We start from the raw sequence: 25,700 nt of genomic DNA, 5'->3' as shown, positions 1-25,700 counted from the left end.
AACATGATTCCTGAAACAATCAAATGGGTGACTGATTGTGGGCATGAACTCTAGCAGGGTTATTTGCCATGCCCTTTTTCCATTGGTACAGATATCCTTTGATTTACACACCTTTCAAGTTTTATGCCTAATGAGCTTGTATCCAGGTGCAGGACCATTTTTAACCAGAAATATATTTATCAATGTGACATGAAACTATTGGAGGATCGTTTTATCCTGAGATTAAAGTTCATAATCCTTACTCAGGCCTGTGTGCGGGAGGGTGGGGTTTGCGGGCTCTCGCTGCAGGACGGCATCTCGGCGGATCGGCCTGCGGCAGGGAGGGGGAGTGGGCAACGGTCCTGGCGAGGTCAGGCCCGAGGCCTCCGGTTCTGGGCGCTGGGAAGCAGCCTTGGCTTCCCCTGACACCAGGCAAGGCCCCAAAACCAGAGTCCACGGTGAGACCCTGCAACGTAAACAGAGGAGGTGGGGGCGATTAGCAGGGTGACGCCAATGCATTCTGGGATTTGTTGTATTACTGTGCATGCGCTATGGCACAGCAGCCAGCAGGCCACCTCTAATACATTTTTGAAATGATCTTGCGGGCCAAATATAATTATATCGCGGGCCAAATTTGGCCCACGGGCCAGAGTTTGACATGTGTGCCCTATGCCATCGGAACTCTGTAATCAGTAAGGGATTGCTTAAGGTGGGATGTGAGTGGGAAGGAAAGGGTGAGAATCACTGCTCTAGACCCAATTGTTACTAAAATATTTTGCTTGAGAAAAATTGTCATTGGCCTATTTCCTTTAGCGTTCTGAAACCGTGCACATGACAAGTCAATGAGGGATGATTAAAGCAGTGGTCTTCAAACTTTTTCTTCCCACCCACAGACCACCTTAAGCAATCCCTTACTAATCACACAGCACCAATGGCACAGGGATGCGAGTGGAAAGAAAAAGGTTGAGAACTGTTGCATTCTGGTAACTCCACATCTGATTAGGTTAATTGTTAGGCAAGTGGTCAGAGAAATACCCCCCCACCCCAAGAAAGGCTTAAATCACAGGAACAAAATAAGCTTCCATCTCACTGCTCCCAATCTTACACACAGCCCTGATGTGGAATGTGGGGTCGCAGCTCCACGTTCACCCGAGTTCAGGTGCTGTCTGTGTGGAGTTTGTACGCTCTCCCCTTGTCTTGGACCAACAGGTCGGTCGCCTGACGAAGGCACCCGAACCCCCCGTTGAAACGCCGGCGTCCGGGGCGGTGGAGGAATTGGCTGAGAAGAGCGCGTTGCTCCCACCCCCCCTCCCATGGTTGGAGAGGGATTAAACTGCGATCTCACGGCGCCGGGCTTGTCTCCAACAAAAGGAGCGGGAGGCAGGGTCCGCCGCGCACGGAGCGAGGGGAAGGCATCGCCAACGAGACATTCAGTCCGGCGTCGCCGCTGAAGCGCAGACCCAGCAAGGATGGTCCCCAACTCCAGCCGCGTCTATGTGTCCGGGAGCCGGGCGGGCTGAATGCAGCACTCCGATCCCCGGGATTCTGGACTCTGAGATCCCTCCACACCTCCGGCATCTTCATTTTCACCTTCAGTGTGCATGCGCTGTACTGGCACGACGGCCAGCGGGCCAACTCTAATATATATTTAATATGATCTTGCGGAACAAATATAATTATATCGCGGGCCAAATTTGGACCGCGGGCCAGAGTTTGACATGTGTGATCTATGGAAACTTGGTGACTGAAGATTTCTTTTTAGTTTCTCTACCCAGCAATTTCAGCTGATGGTGAAGCCTTGTCTGTCTTACAGCAGATTAAGGCAAATTTTGTGTACTATTGCACCTGTTTTATTACATGACAGTGAAGGAATCTTGAATCTTAAACCAACTGTACAATGTTATCAATCCCACAAGTGGCAAGATATTGCTGATCTGTTACCGTTTTTGTGAGACATGTATGACAATTTTGGTCCAAGTTCTATTCTACACCTACCAAATCTTGACACCAAATTCAAAACTGCAAGCTTTAAGGTGATAATTTTCTAGCATTTATTTTGTCTGGTCTGACAGCAAGGCACAGCATTTTACCATCTCAGATGATTAACCACTTAGATGTTACTATTACTAAAAGCTAATAATTTGTTTAAAGAGAATTTTCTTACTTTAATGAATTATGTTAAGTCTAGCTCCGTGGTCTTAATTGAATGAATTAATGTTATTAAGATGAACATTTTACCCAAGTTTTTATAAATTTTCCAAGCTGTTCCTCATTTTGTTCCCAAAACTTTTAATGATTCACTTGACTTGATTATTTCCTCATGTATTTAGAAACTTTTCCTTCAAAACCTTAAGGTGATTTTAGACTTTACTCTTGGGCAGCTAATATTAGGTGCATAATTTTTTTGATTCATGAAAGGATAGAATGGACAATTCAAGTTGGATTAATTTAGACATTAACTCTACTAAAAAGTATCATTTCATTTTGATACTTGGAGTGTCATTACCTTTTTCTGCTTGTAAATGATCCAATAATTTTGTTGTTAAACATACTTTGAGAATTTGGTTTCAATTTAGGAAATTATTTGGATATTACAGATTTTTACTTGCTAGTCCTATATTATGTTAGGAAACAAATTACTTCTGTTCAAGATTCTGTTTTTTCTGAATGGCTTAAACTGGGTATCCAATCTTTTCAAACATCATTTCTTTAGTTACCTACAAATTAGGATTTTTTTTTTGAACTCTGTAACACTGAGACTTCCTCAAGACCTTGCTATTAAAACAATAGGGGTATTCTATGATTTTAAACCAAATCAAAAAAGTTGATAACATCACCTATATAATATTTATTATTAAAGTCTAGGGATAATTCCATAGATAAGATTTAAAAATTATGAGAGCAAGATCTTCAGCTTTCATTTTCGGATACTAGGTGGGATTCTATCTTAAAATTGGTAAATTCATTTTTGTGTGCCCAACATTCGCTTTTACAATTTAAGGTAGTACATCGTGTTTATTTTTCTAAAGTTCAAATGGCTAAATTTTACTCTAACATTTCTTTGAAATGTGACAGGTGTAAAACTGAAGAAGGTACTTTGCTACATGTTTTGGACTTGTTCCTCTCCTTCCATTTTTTGGGAAGATTTTGTTTGTACCTTATCTTTAGTTCTCAATGTGAATCTGATACCTAATCCTACAATTGCCCTTTGTGGATCAACTCAGAAAACAGATTTGAATTTAACTATGTCTCAATCCCATGTAGCCTCCCTTATTGCTAGACATTCAATACTTATGAGATGAAAAGATCCCTCTTACTTATACTCTATAGCTATCTGATATGATGACATGCCTAACTTTAGGGGGGGGGGGGGGGGGGGGGGGAAAGAAAAAAAAAAAAATCAGATGTTCTTCTTATGTAACAGATTTAAATTTTCTAAGTTTATGGGGTTCTTTTATAAATTATTTTGGTAATTTATAAGTCCACTTTGATCTTGCTTTGAAAGTTTATAGGTTTAAAAAAAAATTATATATATAAATATAAATAATGGTAGCAAAATTATATGTACTTATCAGATAACTTCAGAAGGGAAGGAGTTAGAATTTGTTGTATAGAAGTTACTTTTTTTAAAAAAAATCTTTTTCAATTAGCCTTATGTTGTAATTGTTCAAGTGTTTGCCACTTTTTTTTTCCTGTGACTTATGATAGAGTTTAAATAGAGTCTTATTTTCTTACATACAGGTACCTATCCCCTTATCTGTAATTCCAAAAACTGAACTTTTTTTCCCCATGGATGTTAATGTGCTCACCAAACACAAGGCGACTCACACTCTGCTCACTTGAAAACCCTGTGTTGGTCCACGTTGTTAATTAGTGGAACCCAAGGGAATGCTTACTTTACAAGTACCACTAGAAAAAGAGGCAACCACCTCTAACGTCCAGCGTTGCTGCAACCTCCTCCTCCAGGCCAGTGTCACCGCAACTGCCCCCCAAAGTCTTGTAACTTTTATCCCCTCTGTATATTCATTTTTATATATTAGCTTTGATTAATAGCTTCTACTTGTGTACTATTTCTGTAAAATCCAAAATATTGAAAAAAAAAATATATATATATACATACATATATATACATACATATATACACACACACACATATATATATATATATATATATATCACACACACGAATTTCAAATCCACAGAACATTTTGACAAGTCTGACTGCAGTAAAGAAACAAGATTCATTCACAGTTCAACAAGCCACTGAAATTTCTTAATTACAAACTCAATCAACACACGCAGTGAAAATAACATAAATATTTGTATAATTATCACTGGTGTGAAAAAACATTAAAGCTAAATGAGCTAAATAGTTTAATTCTGGTTAACATCTCAATTTGTTCATAACCAACAAGACAACAGCATCTGCTGATGCTACAAGCGATTTTTAAGAATCTGTTTTATCATGCACTTTTTACTCAATGCAGGAGTCCTGTGGATCAACAAATTTATGCTGCTAAACGTTTTCAATGTTTTAAACAAATTGATTTTAAAAGATGAAAATTTCAAGTAAATCAGTGCCTCAACCAAATAATCTGTCATGTTGGCATGTAATAATTAAGCCACTTTATTTGGCTTTATAGAATCGTCCTTTAGAGGTAGATGCAAATTATTCAAAATATTATAACACTGATTTTGCTGTAATGATCCTTCCTTGTTAAAATAGTTCACCTAAATTACAACCATTTTTTTTTTATAAATATAACTACAGTGGCTGCCAGAATCCTACACAAGTAAAAATCAACTCAAGGAAGAAAAAAAGTAACTCCATCACTAAATATGTTGAAAAATACAGCTCAAGTTATCTTTCATTTTATAGATAGTGGCCTGAATAGCAATCTTAATATAAATTCTCTGCAGTTACCAAGTTAGCATGCACATATGGAATGCAGTTGCCCTTCATACCAAATTATCTGCTTTTGAATATTTAGAACAGGGCACCAGAAATGGGGAGAACATCTCCCCACTCCGTTAAGAATGGAAGATAACCTTACACGGAAGGAGACCACAGAAGCAGGCTCATGAAGGGCTCAGTGGCTGAAAGACCCACATTGACTGTGACCCGTTGGCAATGCAGTAAAAGGACCCACACAGGCGTCTGAAAACTGGCTCATGGGAACCAAAATTCAAGTGAGTGCCAAGGACAAAGAGGGCTCCCGCAGGGCTTCAAGCACTGAAAGCTTCCTGATCAGTTTGGAAAGTTTGGACCTGGAGCTTGGCTTGCCAATAGATTGAATAGGGCTGTGCACAGACACTCAAGTGTCTCTGCAGGGGCTCTCATATGCTTCGCTTTCATTTTTAGGGGTGCCAGGCAATACTCGTGACAACGGCAATACTCGTGACAACTGTTGCCTTATGGCAGACAAAAGTTGATGTCATGTATATTACATTTTTATGTATTATTACATGACAATAAAAGGAAACCCTGGAGTTGAATTTTATGTGAGGCCTTTCCCAATTTCATTAATTGCAGCAATTATGTTTGTTCTCAACTCAATTTATCTGGCAAAACCCATTCTCACCTCACAATTTTTGAGGTGGCTAACCTTTTATGGGATTGAGGAACATCTACGCCACGTTCCAAAACAAAAAAAACATGCTGAAATTTGCAAGACACGGAAAATGCTGGAAACACACTGCAGGTCTGGCAGCACGAGTGGAAAGACAAAGAGTTACTGCTTCAGGTTCAGGACCCCACAGAGCCACTTACACAATTCTGACCAGAAACCTCAACTCTCCTTTCCACAGATGCTGCCTGATCGGTGAAGTACTTCCAGTATTTTCTGTTTTAATTTCCCGTTTCAAAAGCTGAACATGATGCTTTCTCCAATATCAAGCACTTTTGGCTATTTTGAAACCCAATTTTCTCAGCATTATTTGGCTCATCCTTTCCACCACTGTCTCCTCCACAAGGGTTTTCTCTTCTTCTAGATTTCCTAACTACCTTTTCTTGATGTGCTCCCAATTGACTTTCATTTAATTATCATCCAGTGTATTACCGAGATCTCAACTCCTTGTATAAAATACCATAGACTCTGCAAAAGATTTGTGGTTAATTAAGCATCGTCTTGTGACATTGTAAAGAATTCTGGGAGTTTTTTGCATTCTATTTGGAACTCTTCTTGACCGATTTCTGTACGAACTTTAAGAACAAAGCACCAGTGAAGAGTCAAGGACTCTTCATGAGTATTCCTTTCTCCCACCAGTGTTACAAGTATTAAAGCTGTTTGTATTTTAAAACTGGTTCTCTGCTGTGATCTTTACTCACAAATCAGTTTGTAGCATGGGCAGTCTTTAACAGCTCAAGCCATGGCTGCCTTGGCAAAGCAGCCAACATATTAGGACTGATCCCACTCTGTTCTCCCAACCATCCCACTCCCCCCGTTGGGTAAAAGATACAATTTGAAGAAATGCACCACCAGATTAAAAGGACATTTTATTAGACTTCTCAATAAAAAAATGATGATGCCCTTTGTTTTAACTAACCCTTTTTTTAAATGTCACATTACACACTATTTTTTAAATTTCTTATTACCTGTTTTACTTTGAGGCAAAACAGCATTTTAAAACTACAAGTCCAGAGACATGACAAACAATTCTACATGGACTGCATAAAACAATCTTTACAATAATTAGCAGCCAAAGGAATTGGGCAACCATAAGTCTGGTTTTAAAATGTGTACAGTACTTGGCACAAAGTTGAAGGTGTGGTTAACACAAATGAAAATATAATTACATATGACAATTAGCACAGGGTAAAAGGTAACAATTTATTATTTCAAGAGGGATAAAATTGAAGTCATGATATTCTGTATTTGTTTCAAACCTTTGTCAAACAATATCTGAGAGTACAGTGCAAAGCTCTGAAATTTACAGTACATAAAGACATTAGATTTTACACAAGTTTCATGGTGCTATTGGAATACAGAGGCTACAACTGGCAATTACATTTCTTTTCGAGCCATGCTAAGAGATGAATTGATCATGGTCTTGAATGATAAAGAAGTTTGACATTTCCAAATAGGTTGAGTCTCAAAACTTGGGCCCATAAAATTAAAATGTGAATAATAAAATCAATTTGGAAATTCAATGAAAACATCTTTCCTAAAGGGAGATAAGAACATGAATTGCACAACATCAAGGAGTCTTCAAGTGGAAAGAGGACTACATTAGAATGTAGAAAGAATAAAACATGTGTGAAAGGTTTTCAAAGGCCTCTGTGGACCATACTGATAAAGGCCATCTTGTGCTTGACATTCTATTTATCTCCTAACATTATGATGTGTTCTACTTTTTTGACTTCATTGCTGCCATCTCTTCTCTTCCCCAAGAGAAGAAACTCTTCTACGTTTCACCTTTGAGTTAGGAAATGGTTATTGGCATTAATAAGTGCTGGAATAGCTCCAGATCAATAAGATCTCCAGGTCAAGAAACTCTTTTTCCCCCCTCTGAAGAAAAAGCAGCATGCACCACATTTCCAATAATTAAATAACAAGGTGTCTGATCAATTAATGCATTCAGGTTTGTAAAGTGGCAGTTTGTGTTTTTTTCCCCCCCACATTTTGAAAAGTGACGTATTCCAGGAAACTTGACTGGCCAGATTTATCTCAAAACAAACTCTCACTGTTCTTGGGTATAAGTGACAATAAATTTGAACTTTCTATGACCATCTTGTGCAAAAATCGGTTTTCTAATCTTGCTTTTCAAGGTTCCTTTATTGTTATGTAAATAATGCACAAAATATGTTTACATAATTGGACTGATTGCCCTTACCCTGAACACACCTTGTTCTCTATTACCACTTCCGCTTAAAGAGGTTTGATTTCAAAGCCTCTTTCAAAAAGATGTTGAATAAAGGACAAAATTCCATTTCCATCTTTCTCTGACTTTGGAATGTTTTCCAGATGCAAGCTTAGGAATTGAATTGTTATTAACTTAAAATAGGTGATCAAATTCAAATACAACCTACTCTCAACCACTTTTCTTTATTCTGGCCCAGGTAAACTTCAAAGTTTGCAGAATAACTACGGATAAAATAGTCACTTCAATTTCACCCAGAAATTTTAATTCAGTAGAGGATTTAAAATTTCTGTTCCAGCATTTCTTTGAATTTTCAAATTGTGTTCATTAAATTTATTTGGATATTATTGACTAATTTTTGAGGAAACAAACCACAGATGAAAACTTTCAGAAAGCAGTCCCAAGTATTGGTGAGAGGTTGGTGACCACAGTATTGATGCTTTTCTCTCAAATGTAAACAAGAATTTATAATGAAGTGCATTTAAGTGCAACAAGTAATATTCAAGTTTTTCAGAAAAATATATTTAATAGTATTGTGTAGTGGCCTGTGCCAACACAGGAAATGGACATCAAACACAGCGACTGCCAAGGCATTGTGTAGGCTGAAACACCAGTTCCATAGGCCGCCGGCAGAGCAGTAAAACTGGCCAATCACCACCGGTGGATTGCAGGGGGCCATCAGGGCCCAGGCATCGGAGGTAACCAATCGGCAGCCAGCCTGCTCAAGCCACGCCCGATGGTGACGCAGCTGAACTGAATGCCACTGAATGAACTGTGTCAAATGGTTGGGGGGGGGCGGGGGGGGTCTTCTCCTGCAAATTCGAGCCCCTTAGGGCTCTAACTTAAAGCTATACCCTAGCTGCAGCCATAGCGACTTTGCCACAATGTTGACCCCAACAGTTGCAAACGACGCTTTGGACCCCAAAATGGAAGGCAACCTGCAATCAACGCCATAGCGCTGAAGCTGCCCGGCTTCTGGACATCGCAACCACGGGTGGAGTTCCAGCAAGCCAAGGTGCAATTTGCCATTCGAAAGATCTCTGCTGACGAAAAGTGCTACTACCAGTGGTCAGCACCCGCAATCAGGACATAGCAACCTGCATCATTGACCTCCTCCAGCAGCCCCCGGAACAAGGAAGGTATGTGGCCATCAGAGTTGTTAAACCACACTTTCGGACTATTGACTTACTTAACTAACTTAAACCTCTTTAATTCTAAGCACACGTGTGTGTAAAAGTTCAAAAAAGTTCTTTGGTTCACAGTCCAATCTCAATTCTCATTCCTCCAAGTTCAATGGTTGCAGGTAATTCTTATACTGTGCACAGAATATAACATTGATAAAGTTCACCAGGCTTTGGTGCTTGAAAGGTAAATGGTTACTGCTCAGAAAGGTTCTTGTCAGTTTTCAGAGAGAGATTTGTTGTTCCAGGACATCCACAACAGATTCCTTTTCAATCAGCCACTCAAGTGTCTTCCTGATGAAACTTGCCCCCTCCAGGTTCTCCAAATGATAACCTCTTTCTTTCAGGTCACCACAGAGTGCCTTTTTGTTTCTCTTATTCCAAGTGAAACATTAGACAGCCAGTCCTCTTCTCTTGCATGAGCCACAAGGGCTTTGACCAGGCTGAAATAAGAACCTGTCTTCCACAAGCTTACCAGCTTGTCCTGTTCCAGCCCCAGCTGCTGTTGCTGGCTGTAACATTGTAGAAGTTATGTCTGTCCCCCTCCCTCCCTGAGAGAAAGCCTGTTTGACTCTCTCTGCTTGCCAAAACAACATGATCCCCTTATGTAATGGAGGATTAAAACCATGTACCCAGATGCTTTTTGCTTATGTGGAACTGACGACACTGGGTCCACACGCAGGTCACCTTACTTTCAGAACTAGCAGATGTAATTAAACTCAGCCATGTGGACTTATCTGAAGATACACTTTGAAATGGAATTCCACTGTGAGGCCCAGGGAAAGCAGTTGTCAAATGCAACACTCTGAAATTGACGAATTGGTCACAACCTGTCTTGCTCGAGAAGTTTTAATAAGTCTTTGTATCTACGAGATAAACCAGGAAATTATAACATCCTGGTTCCATAATAATTAATCTTCTAAATTGTAGAATGTAATGTTCAGTTTTGATTTTGACTGACAAATGTTAGAGGGAGTGGGTGCATGATTAATTGTTTTTGGGGTATATAAGCCTGTGGTCCTGCTGCTGAAGATTAGATTCTCCGAGGGGTGGGAACATCCCTTGTCAAGAAGGAAGAACAGCCAGAGTCCAAGCAACGTCCCGGTCGGGGGAGGTGGAGAAGCTGCTACCAGCGCCCTGACAACCTACTACAAGTGTGCAGTCGTTGCCTCGCTTCGGCAGTTGGGACCAGTCCAAGCGTTGATAAGTATAGTTGGGAAGGGCTTGCATATTGTAGTGTGAAATCAGCTTTTGAATTAGTAATAAACATTTGTATAAACTGAACTGCTCTCGGTGTGTGTCTATTTTCTTTCGGTAGCTCAAACACTGTGACCAATCTAAAATGAACAAAATGAGAGGTATAAGTTTACCCAAGACAATTCCCACCCCTTGGTCACAATCTGTCATTTGCGAGGCCTAACCAGTATTTGAGTACAGAGGGAGCGAAAAAAGAGAAATCAAAACAACAATTACAAAGATAAGCAATGACGCGAGCCACCAACGGAGGATAGTGTGGCCCACCCCCCCAAATGTAGCAGTTAGCCATGAGAAAGGATTCCAACCAAGGCTCAAATTATCCTTGTTGGCCACAATACCCAGGTACTGGAGCTCACGAACAGATTTTGAAACATGCTGAACAATAACATATTTATATAAGCTGCACTTGAGGCTGGTGACCGAGGACTTCCTTGGTGTAATGCATCGGACCGTGTTTCCCACGGGTAACTCCCTTGGAACGTCCTCGACATTACAAATCCAATTGCTGGCATCAAAGCAGCTGTTAAGCCAGATCACCAGGAGTGTAAAATGGAGAACCTGGAACAAAGAAGCCTGACACATGTCACTCACGATACCATAAGCGTTCAGTGTTTAAACAGACTAAATCATCCTGTCCCTCAATAGCTACCCACTGAGTGTTACCCTGGGCAGGTGTCACTATTTCCCCTTTTACAGGAGGGCCACTACCTGGTGGTGCCACCCATACCTTTTGTCCAACATTCTCTAGTTCGGGGATGGGGGGCAATGACTGTTATTCCTCTGGAATAGGCTGTAATTCAGGAGCGTGAAGAAGTCGGTGGAAAGGTGTACCTCCTTTTAAAGGGCGATGATTCAAATTGTCGACTGCCTGCTGCAGCACATGGCACCATCCCTTCTGGGTCCCCAGTGATGTTTCCAAACGAATTTGTTCCTTCAGTAAGCCGTTCATTTGTTCAACTAACCCGGCAGCCTGCGGGTAATAAGGAATATGGTGGACCCATAAAATACCGTTGTCATTTGCCCAATCACAGATTGCTTTCCTGGAGAAGTGCGAGCCATTATCAGAGTGAATCTCCTCTGGAGCATCATAACGATAAATCAAATGGTTTAGTCCTTGGATAGTGCTAGCTTGGTCAGCCGTCTTGGTGGGAAAAGTAAAAACCAGGCCCGAAAAGGTGTCAACCATTACTAGGATGTAATATTTACCCATACAGTCTAGCATGGGGCCTATGTAATCAATTTGCCAGACCGCAGCTGAGTGAGCACCCCGTTTTATTCGGCCATGTGGACCAGGTGGAATGGTATGGAACTTCACAAGCTGACATTCTGGACATGTACGTACGACCATGCGGACATCATCCTGATGGACGGATAAAGCATGTGTACGGGACCACATAGCTGATCCCTTCTCCCCCAAATGACCACTCTGTTCATGTGCCCATCGAGCCAGGGGGACGGTATCAGCACAGCTGATAGTGGCAAGCTGATCTGCTACTGCATTATGTTGAGCCATGTTAGTCGCCATATTGGTATGGGCATCAACGTGATAAACGGTTATCTCACGATGGTGGGAAGCATCCCACAACAGCTGCCACAACTCTTTGCCCCATACTGGGCGGTCATGTATCATCCAGTTGTTCTTTTGCAAATCAGGCATCCATACCACAAGTCCATTAGCCAAAGCCCAGGAATCAGTAAACAGGTGAAGAGGGTGATCATGGGGATCTAGTGGTAAAGTGACTGCCTTCAACTCAGCATACTGACTGGAGCCACCATCCCCCTCCTCCGATAAGTGAGTTCCTGACCTGGGATGGTAAGCCACCTGTTCGTGTACGCGGCCCACCCCTTCAGGCCCTCTGGTCGCACGACTCTGAATATACCACTTCCATTTAACAATAGAAGACTGCTGAGCCCGCCTGATCTTTAGATTAGCGTCATTAGCCAGGACCCAGTTCATTATTGGAAGTGTAGGTCTCAATTGAACATCTGCATCGCCTGTCATTCTTTCAGTCTCTAGCAGGGCCCAGTAACAGGCTAGTAACTGTTGTTCAAAAACAGAATAACGAGTGGCAGCCTCGGGCATGGTACGTGACCAGAATCCCAGTGGGACTCGGCGACCCTCTTGTTTCTGCCAGAGGCTCCAGGAGGCCACATCATCAATATAATGGTGAATTGAGAGGGAAGGCGATACTGGAAGGTGGGTGAAGGTATACTGGCGCCCCTTCCAGGTAAAGGCGAACTGATCCTGTGAATCCTCAGCTATAAGAATACTGAAGAAGGCGTTATCGAGATCAATGACAGCATACCATGTTCCTGAGTTCCCAGTAGCAATGTTTTCAATAAGGGTGACAATGTCCGGAACTGCTGAAGCAAGTGGTGGGGCATGTTTGTTCAAAAAACGATAATCAACTGTCATTCTCCAGGAGCCATCTGGCTTCTGGACCGGCCAAACAGGGCTATTAAAGGGCGACATTGCGGGCCTCACTACCCCTTCTTCTTGCAGAGCATCGATGGTGGCAGTAATCTCTTCCTGCCCCCCAGGGAGACGATATTGTGGAATGCACACTGGTTTCATGGGGGCTGGCACCATCACAGGATCCCACTTAACCTGACCCACTACTAGTTTTTTTGTAATAGTTCGAATTCCGAATTCAAATCCCCCTTGGCTAGTATTAAGGGCCATACCGGCCAACATATTAATACCCAGGATACACTCGTCAGTAGCAGCCACCAGGGCATGTAACCAGACAGGGGAAGGGCTATCACCCACCATGGCACAGACTTTTATTTCCTTTGCCAGGGTGACCGCTCCTCCCAACCCCTCTATTTGAAAGGCCGGTCCAGTCCAGAGGTCGGGATTACCAGGAATCACCGAGTGCTCTGCACCGGTGTCGACCAAAGCCAAGTATTGGCGATCATTACCCCCACCCCAGTGGATTGTTAACGGTATGTAGGGCCGCGGATCCCCGTGTGTGCGCCGTGTCTCGATGGAGTAGACATGGGAATCCTGCCCACACCTTGAGGCTTCAGAAGGGTTCGGGGGCTTCCAGGACCACATGCTATTGTTATCTTTAAGAGCCTGTTTAACCCATTGTTTTACCTCATCATGAGTAACTGGAGCAGGAGAAGCCAGCTCGATAGAAGCAGCAGTGGGAGCAGAAAGCACAGCTGGGCCAGGAGGACTCAGCAGCTGGGGATGATGTTCCCCTGCTTTTTGCCTAAATCGATCTCCAATGGCAGCCAGCTCTTTTACAGAGAAATCACGGATCATTGACTCCTTCCGACCCCTGTTCCCACTTTGACTCACAGGGTCCTCCACCCAGTCTAGGGGAGGAGGTGGAGGCCATCCAACAGAGGGAGTAGGCCATAGAGCACAAGCAGGGGTTTGGGTATTTTCCCCTGGGTCCACATGGGAAACCGGGGTATCTATCCCTTCCATCTCTACCCTTACATCATCCCCCCTTCTGTCTGTTTGGGAAATCTGCTGCCTTATAGGGCGGGCGTGAACAGCAGATGGAGAGGGTAGTATGTTAGACACATGCTGAGGAGTATCTGCATTATTACCATTGTCATTCCAGATATTCCCATCCCAATCCTCAATTACATCAGGATCGTTACCATTCCTTATCATGGCATGAATACGATATGGATCGGGTTCTACTCCATGCCTTTCCTTATCTGCACAGAGCTGCTGCCGGAGTTTAATATTACGGCAAATCATTTGGACATGCTTATCTTCCCATTCTTTGGCTCTGTCCTGACTGGTGCGAACAATCTCGCTCATCATGGAACAGCATTGTCGCAGGACTTCTAGCTCCTCCTCTAATTGCTTTCTTTTGCACTGAGATTCTACTTCTCTTTGAATTAATTCTGCTTCACGCTGAACGGAGTGGCGTAATGCTGTGGCCAGCAACCAAAAACCATTCGTCAGCGTTCCCTTTTTATCAGGAAATTTACTTTCTCGAAGGAGAGTGGCAACCCGCTCTCCCAGAGGTGCACTTGATGAGTCTAACTTCTCATCCCAACTAATGGGTGGTCCCAACAAAGACAGGGTATTGGCCAACATGCCAAACCCATCGTCTTTGGAAGTCCATACAGGAATCAAGAACTGCTCAGGGCTCACCTCTTTCTTTCGGCGAAACATCTTGAGACCAATCCTGCTCGCAGCGCCAATTGTCTTGGGTAAACTTATACCTCTCATTTTGTTCATTTTAGATTGGTCACAGTGTTTTAGCTACCGAAAGAAAATAGACACACACACCGAGAGCAGTTCAGTTTATACAAATGTTTATTACTAATTCAAAAGCTGATTTCACACTACAATATGCAAGCCCTTCCCAACTATACTTATCAACGCTTGGACTGGTCCCAACTGCCGAAGCGAGGCAACAACTGCACACTTGTAGTAGGTTGTCAGGGCGCTGGTAGCAGCTTCTCCACCTCCCCCGACCGGGACGTTGCTTGGACTCTGGCTGTTCTTCCTTCTTGACAAGGGATGTTCCCACCCCTCGGAGAGTCTAAACTTCAGCAGCAGGACCACAGACTTTTATACCCCAAAAACAATTAATCATGCACCCACTCCCTCTAACATTTGTCAGTCAAAATCAAAGCTGAGCATACTATTCTACAATTTAGAAGATTAATTATTATGGAGCAGGATGCTATGATATCCTGGTTTATCTCGTAGATACAAGGACTCATTAAAACTTCTTGAGCAAGACAGGTTGTGACCAATACGTCAATTTCAGAGTGTCGTATTTGACAACTGCTTTCCCTGGGCCTCACGGTGGAATTCCATTTCAAAGTGTATCTTCAGATAAGTCCCCATGGCTGAGTTTAATTACATCTGCTAGTTCTGAAAGTTAGGTGACCTGCGTGTGGACCCAGTGTCGTCAGTTCCACATAAGCAAAAAGCATCTGAGTACATGGTTTTAATCCTCCATTACACCTTAGAACAGCAAATTTTCTTCCAGACAGAAGACAGCTCCAACAAGCTCTTTCAAGTTTCCTTTTTGTCAAAAAAATCCATTAGTGAAGTCTTTTGGGCACTCTCCAAAGCTCTTGCAAAAGCTGTGGAGCCGATGTCTAGCATTAGCAGAGCTCCAGTATTACAAATAAGATCTGTTTTAAAGTGTTTGTATGTGACCTACTCTAACAAACCTTTCCCAATTTATCTCCTCAAAACATATCTATATACTCTGTCACAATGGTCATGATCCAAATGCAAGAATGATCATGCTTTCTTTATCCATATACAGATCAATCAAGAATTATTACAATAATCATGATAGATTATAGTTTTTTCCTTCAACAAGGAGGGACAGAAGTGCCCATTTCACACAGTTAGTTATTTCTGACACTTGCAGATCTCTGGTTACTTTTTTTAAATTTTATTTTAAAATTTTCCATATATGTAATTAATAAAATTTTACAGACAAAATATTAATTCAATTTAAAATTACAATGTTGGTTTTATCCCACCTTACCCTCCCCTCCTTGTATCCCCATCCTACTAAAAAAAAAAACACACACACATACACAAAATATAGAAGAGAAAAAGTTTCCTGGATTGCATAAAGGATTGGATCACAGACTGCGGTCCTACAGTATTTGTACAAACCTTTTAGGGAAGATGATTAACACAGGCCTTCAGAAGCCAGAGAAGTACATTTTTACATATTCACCCCTAAACTTTGCATATACAAGCTCCAAATTTCTAAAAAGGTCAGATATTTATTTCTTAAATTATATGCAATTTTCTCCAAAGGAATACAACTTTGAAATTCTGCATTTCATCATTCCATATCTAGATGTGCATCTAATTTCCAAGTCAGTGCAATACATTTCCTTGCCACCACTAATGCTATTTTAATAAATTACACTTGGATTTTGTTTCTCTAAATATCCCAATAAAAATAAGTCTGGATTTTGTGGAAAAACAATACATTTAATTTGTTCTAAAAAATTTCCAGAGTCCACCCAAAATCACCTTACCTTTAGAACATAACCAAGTAGAATGTAAAAAGGTTCCCATCTCTTCACCACATCTAAAGCATTTATCTGATAAATGAAATTTATATATTTTTTTTAAACAATTTTTACTGCTTTAAATATAATTAATCTAAGTAATTATATTAAACTTGTATATACCTTACATTTATGTTTGTTATATAATCTCGACAGAGATCTGACCATCTTTTCTCATCAACTGTAACGTTTAGGTCTACCTCCCATTTCTGCCCAGATTTATGAGCTCCATGTTTAATAGTGCATGTTTGTATTAAAAGATACATTGCAAAAATAAATTTCTTATGTATAACCTCTCCCAATACAAATTTCCAACTCACTACAAGCTGGTAAGAACATTGTCAGACCCAATTTTCTCCAGATATCCCTCTCATTTGAAGGAAGTGTATTCTATATTTATTCCTTAATTGTTGAAATAACATCAATTAACTTTGTTCATAACAAATTTGTATATTTTTAATGCCTTTATAGAAGTATTTAAAAATTGATCATCTTTAGTAAAAGGTACGAGATTATTTTGAATCAAGGTTGTTTTAGGTTCCAATTTTACTATTTATCTGGTTCCAAATGGTAATCAAATGTTTTAAACTTCTTTCACAACAGTTATTAACTTTGAACATTTGTATACAAATTCCTCTGCTAATTTCTCTCTTATTTTATCTATCTCCATTTTGACCCATGCTGGTTTTCTTGATCCCTCAAAAATAAGTTAGAAATCTCAACTGAGCCACTTGGTAATAATTTTTAAAGTTAGGAAACTGAAAATCTCCCAATTCATATTTCCACATTAGTCTTTCTATAGAAACTCTTGACATTTTACCTTTCCAAAGAAATATCCTTGTGTTTATTTAAATCTTGAAAAAAAGTGTGGTTATAATATTGGTAAGGTTTGAAAAATAATGTATTTGCGGAAAAATATTTGTCTTAATACAATTAATCCATCCTCCTAACGTCATTGACAGGGTCATCTTTTTTACATCCAAGTTTTTTTTAAATAAAGCAATGGTAAGTAATTCAGTTTATACAAATTGTTTAAATTGTTATTTATCCAGATTCCTAAATATTTAATTGCCTCCTTTTGGCCATTTAAATGGAGTATTTCTTCCACAAAGACTATAATCTCTTAGTGTAAGGGCCATAACTTCACTTTTATCCCAATTTAGTTTATAACCTGAAATCTTAACATATTCTTCCAGATTTAGATGTAGTTTCCATAATGAAGTCTACGGTTGACAGAAATATCAAAATGTCATCAGCAAACAAACTAATTTTAAATTCTTCCTGACTGACCTTTAACCCCAATTTCTAAATTGCTAGTGTCTCTATAGATATAATGAGCAGAGCTGGCGATAAGGGACAGCCTTGTCTGCTAGAGCTTGCCAATTGAAATGAAGTGGAAATTTGTCCATTAGTTACTATTTTCATTTATCCATTCATAAAGTTTGGCCAAACCCAAATTTATCTCGCACTTTAAACAAGAAGTCCCACTGCAATCTATCAACTGCTTTTTCTGCATCTAGGGCCACAGCTGCTCTCAAATCTTTCCTTTTTTTGTGCTGTGTGTATGATACCGATTAACCTAGCAACATTGTCCGCCGACTGTCTCATTTTCACAAATCCAGTCCGATCCAGGTTTATTAATTTGGGCAGTAATTTAAATTACTGTATTCACCAATATTTTAGCAAGTATTTTGTGATCTGCATTTAATAATGAGATAGGTCTGTACAATCAAGGTTTTGGTATCACAATATTATTGCTGTTGAAAATTAGTCCAGAGTCATTGATGTTTGATCTAACATTTCCATAATAGGAACCAAAAAAGTCTTAAAATACTTTATAATATTCAGATGGGAAACCATCTTTCCCTGGAAATTTATTACTTTGTAATGAACTTATTGCCTCCTTTACCTCTAATTGTGTAAAATGTGCACTAAAATTTTTGTTCTTCCATATTTGAACTAGGTAAATTTATCCTAGATATGTCTATTTTATTAGTGTCTTTTAAGGACTCTGAACTATATAGTTTGGAATAAAAGTTTCATTTATTTCAAGATTTAGAACTGGTCACATTCAATTTATTTTTAAATGCAGTGATCATTCTTGAAGCCTGTTCGGATTTCAGTCACCATGCAAGTACTATATGTGCTCATTCATGTAATTCATAATACCCGTTTAGTTCTTGTAATCATTTTTTCTGTTCTTTTGGTTTGTAGTGTATTACATTGAAGTTTTTTTAAAAATTAATTAGTTGCCTACACTCATGTTTGGAACTTCGGCTCTGAAGAACCTTTATTTCTTGCTCCAATTGATCTACCTCTTTCATATATTTTTTTCTTAATTTTAGCAGTAAAACCTATAATTTGTCCTTTCAAATAAGCTTTTAAAGCATCCCATATTACATCATTCACCAAATTCAAATTTGTATCACAAAATAACTGAATTTTTCAATTTTTTTATTAGAATTTCTTCTAATAAAGTCACTTTTTAAAAAAAAATATTGAACTCATTCTCCATCTATATACCAATTTCTCTTTATCTGGCATCATAATAATCATTAACAAAGGCGAATGATCAGATAAAATACTTGTTTTATATTCAGCATCTAATATCTAGCTTTGTATTTGTGCAGATAATTTAAAAAATCAATTCTAGAATAAGTATGTCTATTTGAATAAAAGGAATAGTCTCTTTTTCTGGGCCAAATTCTCCTCCATACATCTATTAAATTCAAATCTCTCATCAATAACAAAGTAGGTTTTGCTGCTTTAGATCTTACTGTTCCATTTGTAGTTCTATCTAGACAAAAATTAAAGTTTTATCCTATCAAAATATTGTCATGGGCATCTGATAAATTCAAAAAAATTTCTTGAATAAATCCCTCATTACCTACATTTGGTGTGTAAAGATTAATAAGCATCCATACATACCATCATACATCTCCCAGCAAGTTCGGTTACTAAATTTTGTATTTTAATTGGAATATTCTTTTTCACTAAAATTCCCACACGTTTCGCTTTAGAATTAAAAGCTACAACATGTCCAATCCAATCTCTCTAAATTTCTTGCAAGGCGGCTAGATCTACTCTTTTCCATTTCACAGTCTTGTTTAACCCATTAACATTATAATTTACAAATTTCACTATATTACTCATCTTAATAATGCATTATTTCTTCTACCTCTGCTTGTGAACCTTCCTCCCACACTCTTACTCCAAGCCCAGCATGCTTGCATGTACCTCTTCCGGCAATCCAGATTAAAAAAGAAAAATACAATTAAAATGAGCTTATAACCAAACATAACTATATATAAACAAAATGAACTGTCCCCAGTAGGTGTTGGGATAATAAAATCCAAAACCACTTCCCTCTATTTTACAGGCCATGACTGAAGTCACAACTACCCATGTGATCCAACAGGAGTCATAAACTCTTAACCTCCCCAACCCCTCAGTACATTTACTTCAAGTTCTTAAATTTTACTTAAACGTTTAAAATCCATAGACTAAACAAAGAGAATAAAAATAAAATAATTAGTGTACAATATCTTGAATTAATTCTTATAAAACTACGAAAGGAATTTAAAGAAAGAAAAAACAACAAATCTCATTTATTGGGAGATTTTGTGCAAATCTTCAGCTTCCACAAAACTCAAAAAGAACTTCTTTTCTCCACAAAGTATCTTCACAGGTATGTGAGTGACATCAAAAAGAGGAATGAGCTAAACCCTTTGCATGAAGTGTACAGCAGAGGTCAAGGAGGCACAGCGCCCCCACCATTTAGAAATTTTTTAAAAAATGTACACACAAAGTTACCAGTTTCAACCTTATTTTATTGCATTTCAAAGAAAAAACAGAAATTGAAAATATTTATCCTTAGTGATTTGTCAATTCTTTTCCTTCTCCATGTCTTTATGCCACCTTGTTCCAGGTCATAATGATCTCTTCGCCACTTTATTCTATTCTGTTCCCAGTTACAATGAACATTTTTGCTGCTGTATTCCACCTTGTTCTTGACTTTCAAAAAATGTTGGCCGCCATCAATCACAGACACCTTCTCACTGAGGTTCCTGCTGCTGACGCCACCAGAAGCCCATGGTTCCCGCTGCACTTCTACTCTAAATTAGCAGTGAGAAGACCAATGGGCCCCAATCCAAGCTCCTGAACATGGAAATCATTCAAAAATGCAGAAAATTTTTAAAAATGCGGAACTCTGTGGAAAATTCACATGCCAATTCTTCTCCCATAAAATCTTAACTGGATTGAATTTTCTTTAAGAAATCTACACAGATCAAAAATAAAACTTTGCCCCTTCATACTCAAGTGGGCCTCCTGTTGATCTTACCTTTTCTGCTTCCAAAGATAGAATCTTCTCTTTATCTTGGTATCAAAGAAATTTAATCAATATAGATCGTGGATTTTGAGTTGGAAGCAGTTTTGCCCTATGTGCTCTTTCAATCTCTATAGGTCAGTCAAAATGTTTAGCTCCCAACATTTCAGGAAACCAAACCAAAAAAAAATGCCAATTAGGTCTTGTTTTTCTATACTAAGACACGCCATCTTAGTGTTGTTTCTCCTACTGAATTTTTCCAGTATATCCACCTTTTGCTGTAACTTCTTATTCTCCAGTTAAAACAGTGGTAGTATCTTCCACAACAGTCACTCTATCTTTTATATGCTGTATATCTTCTTGCATTCTTTAGATTGAGCCTTCCAATTTAATCAGTTTTTTGTTCATTTTGTTAACAGGCTCCAAAACTTTATTTCTCCCTTTACATCTGACATAATTCAATATTAGTTGTGTCTTTGACCTTCATTTTAGTTCTACCTTTTAGCTTTAGCTTCTTTTTTCTTTACCTCTTCTTCTTGGTCTTCATCCTCTTCGCTGCTAGATGCCTACGAGCCGGAGTCTTTCTTCGACAGCGTTGCTGAAGGCCCCTATTGCTTGCATATGCGCACATCACTTTTGGGTTCTTGGACGTCATCTCTCAGTCACTACAGGAGAGCGAAGCTCAAGCGCTAGCTCCCTGCTTCTCACCAGCGGAAAGCCTAGTCTTTTCTTATCTTATCACGTAAAGCTGCAGCAATTTTTTTGGAGACATTTTTAAAGATGTACTTAAAAGTTATTAAAATACATTTAATTGGTCAAAACATTGCTAAGCTTAACTTTTTTTTTTAAAAAAGACAGTTTTCCCAGGAAATTTAGGTACCACGTCCTAACCCTAGAGCATCATGCAACATCCCCTTCTGGTTACTTATTAATCAATCTTGCTTCTTCAAGTGTCTAATAACATGACATACTTGATCAATAGTCAAATCGGTTTCAATTTCCCAAAAGCATGACTCATAGGCACCTCTAAACGTCCCATCTAGTCTTTCTTCCTGAAAGAACAACCATTGTTCTTCCAAACATTAACTTTGTTTATGGTTCCTACTTGATGGTGCCTTTCTGTCTGACGACAAGCTATGGATGGTTTTGTTGTGAAAAGGTTTTAATGAAAAGGTTAAAGCGTGGCTACTAAATAATGTGAGCTTATAACAATCAGAAAATGCTGAAAGAGTGAAGAGCTAAATGACTTTCCTTCGGATAGTATCGTGCCCTCAAGTCTCAGGTGATGGAGCCTAAAGTTTGGGTATGACACTCAGATCAGTTAACGGATTTAATTGCATCAAAGCAATTCTTGGTCAAAATTAACACGTACACACCTCTGGGAACAGAAAGAAACGAGTTCAAATACAAAACATCCTTGTGAAGTAAAACTTGATTTGCATTTCGTGGGCAAATTGATAATTTCCGAGTGTAGCTATAATTCAAACATACAAACCCAATCAATAACGCATTACAAAATATTACCACCAACGCGTTTTAATAGGTTTCAATTTTGAATGGTTACATAATGGGGGGGGGGGGGGGAAGGCCAATCCACAGGATTTCCTTTATTCTGAAATATTTCTCATTAAAAGAAACAAATCGACAGATGGCAAGCTTCTATTCCGCCACAACACCGACTAACAAAAGCCGTCAAAACGGTTCTGAACCGCTTTGCATGTAAAACGAAGGAGGAATTGAATCAAGGACAGCGGTTTGTCACAAAATCTGGACTGGATTGCCTTCAGAAAATCTTTTAAAGCCTTTTCTATCGCCACACATCCGCCAATAACAAGAAAAGTTTAAAGTCCCAGGAGCCATAAAAACACCACCTCACTGGGAACAAGGTGGCGGGGAGGGGGGGGGGGTCACTTTACTTTGTTTCTGGGGCTGAGAGTCGGAATCAAGATGAAGAAAACAGCCCGGTTAAGAGATTAGCACCAATCTCCGCGAAGTTCCCTTCTCTCCACCCCGCCTTCAACACATCAAGATCGCTTGGTGAGAGCGTCAGTGCGTTTCCCTATTCACACCCACAATGTTCGCAGATAAAAATAATTACCCAATCGGGATTTTAAATCTACAAAGGGGGCAAAATTAACTATTGAGTGATCAACATCGAAATCATTTTAAAAAGCTCAATACTGGTTAATGTGACTTCACTCCCATTCGACTTAACGAGGGGGGGGGGGAAGAAAGAACAACAAACAGCTTTTTTACCTCCAACTGCAGAAAAGCACAATAAAAATATAAATAGTGCAAGATTTTCAATTTATTTGGAATTAAAACCGAGTTCTAACAAAATGTGTAAAATTCCCAAAGGAAGAACATTTTTCCCCAAGGCTGCTGCTTCCCCTCCCCATTCCTCCACCTCCCTCAATCCCTCGCGAGTTTACCCCCTTCGTTGCGGTACTAACGCACGTCCGCCATTAGAGAGCGAGCGAAACAATACGTGCGGGGGATTAAAAAGGGAAAATTAGAGGCGGGACAAGTGAAACTTTACTCAATTGACCATTATTTTCACTGACGGAGCCCTCATACAGCATTCTACCTGTTTCGATACAAAACCCGTTCCAACAATCCCACAAAATGAAGGTTAGAGCAAGCATGGTTAATATCACATCTTACCCGATTTCCCAGAGATCTACACCGACCGCACTCGTTCCAGTCCCGGGCTAAGTCTTCAAGTCACTCTAACCGGATAATTGAAGTCCCGCCTTTGCCGCATCCTGGTTGGTTTAATTCTCGTATTTATCGCAAGAGCGCCGGCATTATGACGTCCATATGGTTATCAGATCTGTCAATTCTAATGACGACATCATCTTCCCGTCAGCACTTTTGGTTGACTCTGGAGCTCCAGCACGTTGTTTTTAATGCTCGGCTGAAGAGGGCGCTGCGTGATTCGCGGGGAATTGAGGGGAGGCGCATAAAAATAAGTAAGAGCTCGCACGATGATAAAAAGCTATGTGGAACATATTTTTCATTGGAAAATATTTTTTTTAAATCGTATTTTTTTAATACTTGGCTGGTAAAACGATGCTGGAATAAAAGGCAAAGACCTATGGGAATTGTTGTTTAACCAGAAATACCAATGACAGTAGCCGTGTTGTCCCTAACGGAGATGGATCGATCGGCCTCGAACTCCCACAATGCAAGGCACTACGTCACGTCCCTTGTAATCTACATCATTTAGTTTCAAGCGTTTGAAGGTTGTACAACCGCAGCCATTTTGAGTTGATGTAGTGGAAGTGGTACTTCACCTTGGTATACAGTATTTTTTCGGTATTTCGAGGTGTTTTTGATTGCAGACGGCATATTTTACACATTTAAGAAATGCAATCGAATCAAATTAACCGGAATTTAAAACAAGTGAAAATGGAGAACAGTCGAAATTCTCCTGTCAAAAGAGACTATGACACGGCGGATCTGGAAGGAATTATAACTGGAGACGAAAGTGAAGCCCTTATGGTGGATATTAAAAATTTTCGCCGGCCAGGAGAGAAGACCTACACTCAAAGATGCAGGCTTTTCGTTGGTAATTTACCCATTGATATAATGGAAGAAGATTTCAAGAAATTATTCCGGAAGTATGGGGAACCATCTGAGGTGTTCATCAACCGGGACCGCGGGTTCGGTTTTATTCGGTTTGTGAGTTCAACGTGTATTCTTTCAATCTGTTTTTGCGCCAGTACTTTGCTTACTTTTAAAAGTATATAAAGACCAAAAATACTCGAAATCGTTAATAGATCCATCTATATTAGCGTAGATAAAATCATTTTCTCCGTCGAATTGGTATCAATTAACTTTTAATTCATGTGATCTATGATTCAAATGAAGTCATAATGTAGGCGTAAAATTGGGTCATGTGTTATTCGTGAATTTCTGAATTACTATTTCGATTAACGTGTACATTTTGCTCGCATTTTCACATTTGAGGTCATTTGTGAGTTGAGACCTGGATTAAAAGTATCAGCCCTCATCTGCCTATTTGATTTTTTTAAAAACCTTTTATTCTATTCTCCTTTGGAATTTAAAAATTGCATTTCTAAAAGACTCCGTGGTGCCTGCAATACTTGTGTCGCGTTTTCCGCCGTGGAAAGAAATCAGGATTGATGATCGTAACAGTTGTTTGATTATGGTTACAGAGTTGTAAACCACCTTTGGCAGTTAATTTTCCATGCCCGTAAGCTACTGACAAGGAACTCAACAGAACCAATGGTTGGGGTTGAATATGATTGGGTGTGGAATAATAATTCAAAGTATTCACTATCGAGATATAGTGAATACTTTGAAATATTATTCCACACCCAATCATATTTTATATATATATATGTGTATGTGTGTGTGTATGTTTATATTTTGAGAAAAAACCTAAAATGCTGGAAATGTTCCATGTTTCAGGTCAAAACAGAGAAAATCATTTTTTTATAGTTACAGAGAACGTGAGTGAGGGATGAGAATATCACTAATAAAATCAAATAACTAATGTCTCCACTTTAACATTTTTGTTCTGATATTAGTAGGAATGTGGGATATGCTTCTTTCTGCAGCTAGATTGTGATAATAATAGGAATGTGGGATATACCAATTGTACCAATGAAAAGATAAAATCTGAGCAAAAATAATAGATGAATGGCCGACTGTGATAGAGACAGAACAATTGTGTTAACTAAAGGTAAAGAATTTAATGTTTGATTCTGGAATGCTGCAGTATTCTCAGGTTAAAAAAAAAATTAGATGCTGTTCCTCAAGCTTGTATTAGGAATTTTCACAGGGTAGGAGACTACAGCCAGGTGGATCAGAGTGAGACTGTGGAATTGAAGTGTTGGGCAGCGTAAAGCTGAGGTGTTTAAGGGAGTTGAGTGGCCCTTTTGACATTATGGGAAATCCTCCATGATGTTGAATGCCAGTTGGTTGGCTCCAAATTAATTCTCATGAAAGGAAGTATTTCCCATATAAATCAATGACTTTTCCATAAAAGGGACTTCCCTGCTGAAAATGAGGCCAAATGTGAAAAGAGCAACATCTTCTCC

The 25,700-nt window shown here is 39.4% G+C and overlaps 2 protein-coding genes across 9 annotated transcripts in view; one reads left to right on the top strand and one right to left on the bottom strand.

Moving 5' to 3' along the window:
• zmym2 (zinc finger, MYM-type 2) overlaps positions 1-23,401 on the bottom strand; it is a 142,377-nt gene extending 118,976 nt beyond the window's left edge. For 4 of the 7 annotated variants that reach the window (XM_069891337.1, XM_069891342.1, XM_069891343.1 and 1 more), the window contains exons 1-2: positions 19,483-23,285; positions 16,272-16,337 (exon numbers count right to left, since the gene is read on the bottom strand). The gene's annotated coding sequence lies outside the window, so the exon portion shown is untranslated. The other 3 variants (XM_069891338.1, XM_069891339.1, XM_069891340.1) reach the window with 3 other exon arrangements.
• A 311-nt stretch (positions 23,402-23,712) lies between these two features.
• The window catches only part of pspc1 (paraspeckle component 1), a 91,150-nt gene continuing 89,162 nt past the window's right edge, over positions 23,713-25,700 (top strand). The window contains exon 1 of one of the 2 annotated variants that reach the window (XM_069891345.1): positions 23,713-24,315. In XM_069891345.1, the coding sequence (XP_069747446.1) occupies positions 24,001-24,315 (315 nt within the window). In that variant the 5' untranslated portion in view covers positions 23,713-24,000. The remainder of the gene's footprint in view (positions 24,316-25,700) is intronic. The other variant, XM_069891344.1, reaches the window with a different exon arrangement.

Source organism: Narcine bancroftii, chromosome 7 (genome assembly GCF_036971445.1).
Source record: "Narcine bancroftii isolate sNarBan1 chromosome 7, sNarBan1.hap1, whole genome shotgun sequence".
NCBI classification, from domain to species: domain Eukaryota; kingdom Metazoa; phylum Chordata; class Chondrichthyes; order Torpediniformes; family Narcinidae; genus Narcine; species Narcine bancroftii.
This window is presented reverse-complemented; position numbering and strand designations above follow the sequence as displayed.